Source organism: Homalodisca vitripennis, unplaced genomic scaffold (genome assembly GCF_021130785.1).
Source record: "Homalodisca vitripennis isolate AUS2020 unplaced genomic scaffold, UT_GWSS_2.1 ScUCBcl_6368;HRSCAF=13550, whole genome shotgun sequence".
Lineage (NCBI taxonomy): Eukaryota > Metazoa > Arthropoda > Insecta > Hemiptera > Cicadellidae > Homalodisca > Homalodisca vitripennis.
In genome coordinates, this window is record NW_025782471.1 from 19,898 (window position 1) to 29,627 (window position 9,730).

At 35.5% G+C, this 9,730-nt stretch overlaps 2 protein-coding genes across 2 annotated transcripts; both read right to left on the reverse strand.

Moving 5' to 3' along the window:
• Positions 1-1,376: 1,376 nt before the first annotated feature.
• Positions 1,377-1,805, reverse strand: LOC124373771 (piggyBac transposable element-derived protein 3-like). Its single transcript, XM_046832112.1, has one exon. The coding sequence runs from the start codon at positions 1,803-1,805 to the stop codon at positions 1,377-1,379; it is 429 nt and encodes a 142-aa protein (XP_046688068.1).
• Positions 1,806-2,337: 532 nt separating this feature from the next.
• Positions 2,338-3,370, reverse strand: LOC124373770 (piggyBac transposable element-derived protein 2-like). The gene is made up of 2 exons (XM_046832111.1): positions 3,144-3,370; positions 2,338-2,863 (listed from the first exon to the last, which is right to left on the reverse strand). The coding sequence occupies exons 1-2, from the start codon at positions 3,170-3,172 to the stop codon at positions 2,338-2,340; spliced, it is 555 nt and encodes a 184-aa protein (XP_046688067.1). The 5' UTR covers positions 3,173-3,370.
• Positions 3,371-9,730: the final 6,360 nt, after the last annotated feature.

Below are 9,730 nucleotides of genomic sequence, written 5' to 3' on the forward strand. Positions count from 1 at the left end.
TTTTTTTATACAATTATAATTAAAAAAAGGAAAAAAATTTTAATTTTTTTTAATTTCTTCCTTTTTAAAAATTTTTTAATTTTCAAAAAATTAGTACGAAAGGTTTTCTTTAAGAAAGTTTAATAAAATTTTATATTAAATTTATGTTTTTAATATTTTGATTTTATAATTTTTTAAAAAATTTATAAAATTTTAAGAAAATGTTTGGCAGATGGCCAAATTTGCTGATTTTGGAAAATTTTAAAATAACAGTGCCCAATGTTATTTAAAAAAAATGCAAAGTTGGAAAAAACACGTTTCCCTTTTTTTTTTCCCTTCAATGAAAAAATTTTTTAGGCCCAAAAGAACCCTTTTACAAATCAGTGGCTAAGTTTGAATATGATCTTCATAAACACAAAAATAGGCATTTGTTGCAGAATGTGTAATATGGAATAGCCAAAGCGTCCTACATAAATCTGTGATACTGAATAGTGAAAACACTTACGAAACTAAAAAGAAACAAATAGTAAGCCTAACAACTGGATAGTTGGTGCATTAATCTATTTGTCATCATGTTTTCCATGTTTGTTAGGTCTATAAATATTTTTACGCATTTACTTGTTGGACTTTAAAAATCCTAAGTAATACATTTTTAAACAGTTTGTTTTTTTCTCGTCGTTGTTTAGAGTTCATAATTTTTTACAACTTTTCCTATGCTCATACTAGATTTAACCAATAGCAATTAAAATAGAAGCAATAAATATTCTTAAATAGCAGCTACATTTTTTACATTCTAAGTTGCATATTTAACCCATAAAGGACTGGAATTATTTTCTGTGGAATTTGAAATTATTTTGTATTTAAACCCTTTTCTATAAGCTTTTTTGTTATTGGAAAATTATTGATTTTATTCTAGTGATGTATCTATATCGAAAATTTGTGTGTGACCATATGGTCACAGTAGGCTTTTAAGATACCTTTTCCGAATAAATAAACAACCAATCGCATTATAATGAAACTTTAAATTTATTATTTACTTTAAAACCATTAAACTATTAAGTAAAGTAAAATCAGATTATTATAAAGTTTTTGTAGACTCCAGAGTGACATATATAGTAGCCTACTGCAGTTTGTGATAGTTCTCGAAACATTTTACACACAGGCCGACGTCACATTTTTTGCAAGCTGTTCTTCCTACAGAACTGCACAATCTATTTGCGCACCTCCTGCGCTTTTCTGTTGGTATTACATAGTGATGTAGACCATCGTAGCGTAGACTAATTTTTATTTTTTGCAACGAAGACCTTTCTTGAAGTACTTGGGCCGGGAAGAGCTGGAGGAGTCTTGTACCTTGTTAAGTAGCATTGAACTATTTTCTCTTCTAAATGTCAGTTTTGTCATTTGTTCCCTGACAATCTGAGAAGTCGCCAAGCATTAGTGGTGCCCAGATCTATAAGCCATGTAAACAAAGGCCACCACCACTTCTTTCCCCTGATCCCAATTCTGTGGGTGCTTATGTCCTCATCCATAAGGTCCGTCCCTCCCATGTGGTGATTATACTGTTTTATCACAAAGGGTTGTTGAATGTGGAGATATTTCTTTTCTGACTGAGAGAAGCGCTTCACACTAGCAATAGGCTCAATACCATATGATGTCGATGCGACTGTAACAACACTATTGTCTTTCCAGCGAGCGACAAATATGCCATCTTCTTTTTCTATTTTACATTGAAAGCTTCCTCGAGATTCATTTTGCATATCTTTTTTTGATGAAAGAGGGCAGTCCTTTTGGCAATCTGTTGATTCGGACAGTTCCTGTAGAACCATAACCTCTATCTTTCAGATGTTTCATCAGTGCTGGACTTGTAAACAAATTGTCAAAAAACAACTGGTAGGGTAACTCATCTTGAGGTATTTCATCCAGCATTGATACAAGAGGAGCTGCTGATTTCCCAAATAGCTTTGAATATGTTTCATTTGTTGTTGTGTTCTTCCCTTGAAAAATCTCAAAATTGATCAAGTACCCAGTATCATATTTAGGCTCCAAATCTTGTAGCCAAAACGGATAGGTTTTCCCTTTCAAAAATTGCTTACAATCCATGTTTGCCATAGTACTCTTACCATGGACTCATCAAAACACAAAAACTCAGATGGTACAAAATTGTCAAGACATTTACATTTGAGTAAGTTCATAAGTGGCCTCATTTTCCACATTTTGTCATTTGGAATTGTCTCAGAGTTATCTGCACAGTGCAAAAAGCGCATAATTTGAATAAATCTATCACGTCTCATTGCTTGACAGACCATTTCATTTTTCATATCTAGTCCAGAATCCCAATAGCATTTCTTACCAGGCAGTTCATTGTATCCTGACAGTAACAAAATTGCTAAAAAGCATTTCATTTCTTCCTCCGTAACCTTTGGGTCTGGGCAGTTTTTTGAATAAAGCGTACTTGTTTGTATTTTTAACTAGCAATTCAATAACACTGTTGTTGATGAATAGCTCAAAAAGTTCAACTGGGCTTAAAGAACTGAACTTACTGTAGTTGTATGCTTGAAAAGCAAGAGTCTTCTGAGCTTCCATGTCGCCATCAATCCAGGTTCGATGTTTTTTATCTTGTAGTTCCGTGCAACTTGATTCAACAAGATTACAAAGTCTTCTTACTCTTATTTCTGCGGGAGCTGATAGTTGTCCACCGTTCAAATTATTTATGGTACCACCTTCGTCTTCTGGACCAGAGTCTTCATCAGTGAGGATATCATTTTCTGGGGGGGCAATAAAGATGTCAACGTCTGAGGTGTCGAGATTCCCGTCATCAACAAAGTTTTCAATTACATCGACAGCTTCGGCTACAGTAAATCCCTCGGCCAGTGACAGTTGTTGCCTAAAACAACAAATGAAGGATAATAATGTAATATATATACCTCACAAACATGAGAGGCGAAATAAAAATTACTGGTAAAACATATTCAATATTATTGTTTTTGTTCATATGAAAGCCTACTGTGACCATATGGTCACAGTAAAGTTTGAGGTGGCCTATGACATAACCTAAAACTGACATAGCATTTTCTTTAAAACATAACCAGTTAAAAGCTTATGAAATAACATAGGACATATTTCAGATATGTTTATCTTATATATAAAAAAGTTATAATACTTACAACCAATTGTTGTCAAGAAAATCAGCCATGTTGTAACATAAGTAAATTTAATACTTTACTGTTCCTCACAACTGAAACCAACCATCAAACAATAACACTACAGGTGAAGAATAACTCTTGTTCTGTCAGCTGGCTAAGAAAAAATCAAAACCAGCTTCATGAATCAGGCATACCAACCCAAAAAATAAAATACTGAAACTGTGACCATATGGTCACAGTAGTCTCTTATGGGTTAAAGAGTTTTCTGTTACTAGCACAGTACAAGGTTGGAATGTACCACATCACGTATGGGAATGGGTATTGCACAAGCTGGAAGCAACAAACAAAGTGACGTTTTTTCACAAAAGATAAATTCTGTATTGCTTGTGGTTTGCTTTATCGTTTTTGAATTGAAATACGTGTTATTAAACTGCCTAAGCAATATTTAACGTAGAGTTTTGTAATATCAAATCAAATTTTCACTATACAATCAACTTAATATTAGCATTAACTATTGCTCATCGTGCAAAGTCAAATAAAATCTATACACTATGATTATGTTCCGAGATAATTATACACAAACACTATAAGACATATTAATACTTAGCCGTTATGGGTGCAATGTGTAGTAATAACAAACAGCAAAGAAACAATTATTAGGATATGTCAGTCAATTAGAGAAGCTGGGAATTTCAATGAGTTTTGGAAATTGACTGAATTTGATTTAACCACAAATAGTTAAATAGTTTTAGTCACTAATATTTTTAGAACAGACTTCACTTACAACTGCAAAAGCTTTTTTCGTATTCGCCATAGTAACATAAACCTGATTTTTTAAAGGAAATGCAATCGGAAAAGTTTTACTTTTAACATACTATAATTTTATCACGGGCCTCTAAGAGTAATATTACTTTTTAGTATAATCGGAAACGGATAGCGACTACATATGAAAGTATGATGATACAATAAATTTGTCGAAAAATGTACATAATCAGTATTTACCCTGTCAGAGTTACTTATTACTCTCATGCTATAATTCTGTTGCACCTCCATAAGAGGCATAATATAGCTGTAAGTATTAGTTTAATTTTTTAATAGTTAGTATTTGAAACTTTATGGGAGTAAATTTATTTTATTTTAAGAGTTACGTTTTAATAGATAGACATCATTGATGGTTTTATTAAAGATAACTATTCATGTTCACCATTTAAAATTGGCTGTTATTGCACATTAAGTTCATAATGCTAATGAGATTCTATATTTAAAATATTTCTTTTATATTTTGTTTTAATACTTATAAACATAAACAGTGGACAGAAAACTTATCTGATGTATTTTCAATGTATGGTAGTTGTTTATGTTGTTGGGATTCAGTTGAAAGAAGGGCAAGACACTGAAGAGTGTTGTGATCTCTCAATATTGCTGTAAGGGAGAACCCATTCACAGTGAAGGGCCTCTCCCTTGACTGAAAAATAGAAGTGACTCCTTTTTCACTGTGTCTCCACTACATGCTTTTACAATCTACTTTGTGTTTCTCTAAGCTCAAACTATTATCTACCAGAAGCAAGTTTCCTTTGTTTATGATAATTATTTTTATTTGCCAAAATAATAACTAAAATGTTTCATGGTTACGAGAGTTTGCACAGTATGAAATTAAATTTCTGTGGGCTTTTTTCATGTAGTTACGAACAGCGAGTATAATAGTGACGGCTCCATGTTTCTAGGGATGCGTGACTAATATTCTTTCAAACTGCTTTTTTCTGAAGTCCCAAGCCAGTTTCAAGAAGCTCATAGGCTCAGCCTCCTCAACTTATCAACTCCTGCAGCTCGGATTTAAAAATCTGAATTTGAACACGGCATTTTCGTTTTCACTAACGAATAATCACTCCAAGATTATATGCCCGAAATACGCGCCCCTATCCCATTAATGTTATTCATCCTGATTATCCTCTCACTTCATGTCATCTGTCATCTTCTGTGCGTAGAATGAACAAAAAGATAAAAAAAAAACCCTAATTATTAAGGAATGTGATAATCGGTTCCAGATTAATGTTGAAAATCAGAGTCAAAAAAAGTACTCATAATAATGAATTAATAATAAGAACCTGTGTTAGACACAGCTATATAAGATACACAGCATATTAAAAGTTGGTTATATAGTCACTTCGAATTGTTTAGCCATACAAACTATTGCAACCGAAGCAAGCTGAAGATTATTGTTTGAACTCGGAAACAAAAAGTTATAATTAATGTATTCCGTATTTAGTTTCTAAAATGAAATCAATCTTTAAAGTTTCTTTACTGGTACACTAGTTGTAATGTAAAAGTTACTTCCAGGCATGTAGTTTTGCACACACCACACACACACACACACACACACACACACACACACACACACACACACACACACACACACACACACACCCACACACACACACACACCACACACACACACACCACACACACACACACACACACACACACACACACACACACACACACACACACACACACACACACACACACACACACACACACACACACCACACACACACACACACACACACACACACACACACACACACACACACACCACACACACACACACACACACACACACACACACACACACACACACACACACACACACACACACACACACACACACACACACACACACACACACACACACACACACACACACACACACACACACACACACACACACACACACACACCACACACACACACACACACACACACACACACACACACACACACACACACCACACACACACACACCACACACACACACACCACACACACACACACACACACCACACACACACACACACACACACACACACACACACACACACACACACACACACACACACACACACACACACACACACACACACCACACACACACACACACACACACACACACACACACACACACACACACACACACACACACCACACACACACACACACACACACACACACACACACACACACACACACACACACACACACACACACACACACACACACACACACACACACACACACACACACACACACACACACACACACACACACACACACACACACACACACACACACACACACACACACACACACACACACACACACACACACACACACACACAACACACACACACACACACACACACACACACACACACACACACACACACACACACACACACACACACACACACACACACACACACACACACACACACACACACACACCACACACACACACACACACACACACACACACACACACACACACACACACACACACACACACACACACACACACACACACACACACACACACACACACACACACACACACACACACACACACACACACACACACACACACACACACACACACACACACACACACACACACACACACACACACACACACACACACACACACACACACACACACACACACACACACACACACACACACACACACACACACACACACACACACACACACACACGAGTCGTAATCGTACAGTCGTACAGTGCGGACGTCTTATCGTTGTGCTCCGTTATCAACTATGAGTGATTGCGCTTCGTGTGGTGACTTGTTGCCAGATGGTAATGACTTCGCTGTATGTTCCGAGTGTGATTCTAAGTATCACTTTCAATGTGCTGACATATTGGAGAGTACTTGGAGCCGCATGGGAAGGGATCGTCGAGAGTCGTGGCGATGCAGGTCATGCAGCGGCAGGGTAAGGGTGCTAAGGACACTGTTACAAAAAAACATTTGGATAAATTACATGAGGAGTTTCTTAGTAAAATGGAGAGAACCATCAAAGAGCAGTTTGTTTCGTATGAAAAAACATTAAACAACCAATTGGCAGATCTAAAAGCTTCAGTTGAATTTTGTTCCAACAAAATTGATGATTATGAAAGTAAAATTGCTGAATTTTCTGGAAAGATTAAAACCCTTGAGGAAATCACAGGAAAAACTTCAGTGTGAAAATAAACAGCTGAAGGAGAGCGTCTCTGCCTACCACAATCGGATTGAACAATTAGAGCAGTATAATAGAAATAAAAATGTCCAGATTGATGGGGTCCCTGAAATGCCAAATGAGCAAATGAAGGAAATAGTGGAAGCTGTGGCTAATGTGGCTGGTGTTAATGTAAACTTTGCAACTGATGTACAAGCTGTACATAGAATTCCTACTAGAAGGAGGGATAGTCAAAAACCAATTGTGTTGCAATTTTCAAATCGGCAAATCCGTGATTCCTTCTTATCAAAGTGCAAAAAAGCTAAACTTAAATCGGCTGATGTCGTGAAGGGCGTTGGAGCTAGTACTAACGTCTATGTAAATGAACATCTGACCCCTTTTAGTAAAAACCTACTTTATCAAGCTAAGCAGCTTAGGGATCATGGTTACAAATATGTTTGGACTGAATCGGGCAAGGTGTTTGTCCGAAAGGCTGAAAATTGTCCCAAGATTCGTATTGCCACACTGGATGATGTGAAAAAGCTTATTACCGGTATCACTCATCAGTCTGGGGACAATTTGGGGGTGTGTTAAAGAATGCTAAAGTGCTGTGATCGTAAAATAAAATGGTTTATCCTGTTTCAGCGAATAATTTCAAAATATTTAATTTAAATATTAGAAGTTTAAGGAAACAATTTTGACGAACTAATAGTCTACTTGAACAGTTTGCCTTTTTCATATAACATTATATCGTTAACGGAGGTTTGGATAAAGAGCGGCGAAGAACATCGTTATCAGCTGCCAGGATACGACATGATATTCCAACCCAGGCCGGACAACCAGGCGGGCGGCGTGGTGGTGTACGTGGATGTTGACCTTCCCCACACTCACAGCTGTTATCTGTTCGCTACATCGGAGCTCGTTAACGTTACCTTTAAATCTCTCTGTTGATAATCATCTTGTTCAGTTTTCACTTTTTGCAATATATAGGCAATGTAAATTCAATTTTAATCAGTTTTAAAAATGACTTTGAGGTTATTTTAAGTAAATCCTGTAATCCTACTATTATAATAGGTGATATTAATATTTGCTTGTTGAAGGATAAAGGCTCCGGGAGGGATTATTTAAACTTAATCTCGTCTTATGGCTTTGAAAGTTTAATAAGCAAACCTACTAGAATATTTAATAACTGTATATCCTGTATAGATCATATACTTGTGAGAAACTCAAAAGAAATTGAATTTGACAGTTGTGTCTTGGAGCTGAATATAACAGATCATTACGCTTTAGATTTAAGGTTGTTGGGAATTGACAAGCAAAGATCAAAAATAAATTTTGTTCTGTTTGGATAAGAAAATGCTCAAAAGACAATTGCATTTGGCTGACTGGAGTTCAATTTTTGGTAATAATGATGTAAATTTGACTGTCTCGAACATTTACAATTAATGAACAAAAAATATTTTCTATATTTTATATCTGAGACATTTTTTACACATGAAAATGCATCTACTGGACGTAATATTAAATCATCATACATATAAAGAAATATGTGAACTCGAGAACATTTTTTTGGGATTTATACAATTTCACAGAGTATATTAGTTGCGTGTAGTCTAATTATAGCTAGTGGAAAGCATCATTATTAGTGTAAAGCCATTACAACTCTATCGTATTTTTAGGATGCACGAAATATCATATACTGAATACATATGCGTATCAATATGATTAGCAATAAAGTTTAAATTGGTAGTAAATTACTACAAGTAAAGATGAAAAATTAAAAATAGTGTGTTTTTAGGACGTCTAAAAAAATTCTCTTAGCTACTTTGTGAAAATATATTACTAGAACTAATGCAGATTTGCTATACCTGTATTTAATATTTAGCCTCTCCCCATAGATTAACATAATACTGAAAACAGGTTTTGAAACCCTTTACAATGTATAATTGACCATCAGCTGCAGACCTCTGGCAAATTGCACTTTGGTAACTCCCAGCTTATAAAAGCTCTGCTCTCCTCTGTTTAGGAAAATATTTACTTCGTTTTATAATTTTATTAAACCGAACGATCAGCTGATAACGTCGATTTGGGAATTAGAATCATCTAAAGTGTCAGTGTTGTCCTGTCTTCTACCGGCTGTGATACTATATCATGTTTACTATTCGTGTGTGATAGGTCTATCAAATGTTATTCGTTGTATTTGGACTGTGCTCGTGAATTTTAAACTATGTCGACGCCAGATGGATAATACTCGCTTTTTAATATTTATTGACACCGATACTATAAGATGACTTATTAAAAGTCGAAAATAAAGTAGAGTATGGCTACAGTTTGACGAAAGTACGTAGTTATTGTTAAATTTTGTAGACACACGGCCTATGCTATGAGTTATATAATATATAATTGTATTTTCCAGTTTACACACCGTCCAAAGATCACAGTTTCGTTAAAATTATTCCACAGCGATGCTGAAATAGCTGAATATTTTAATGGAGCAAAAAATATTCGGTGCGGTATATTCAAGAAAATAGATTATAACAATAATTACATATTCATTATAGTTCATTTACTTACATGTTCTATAGAATCCGCATGGGTTTA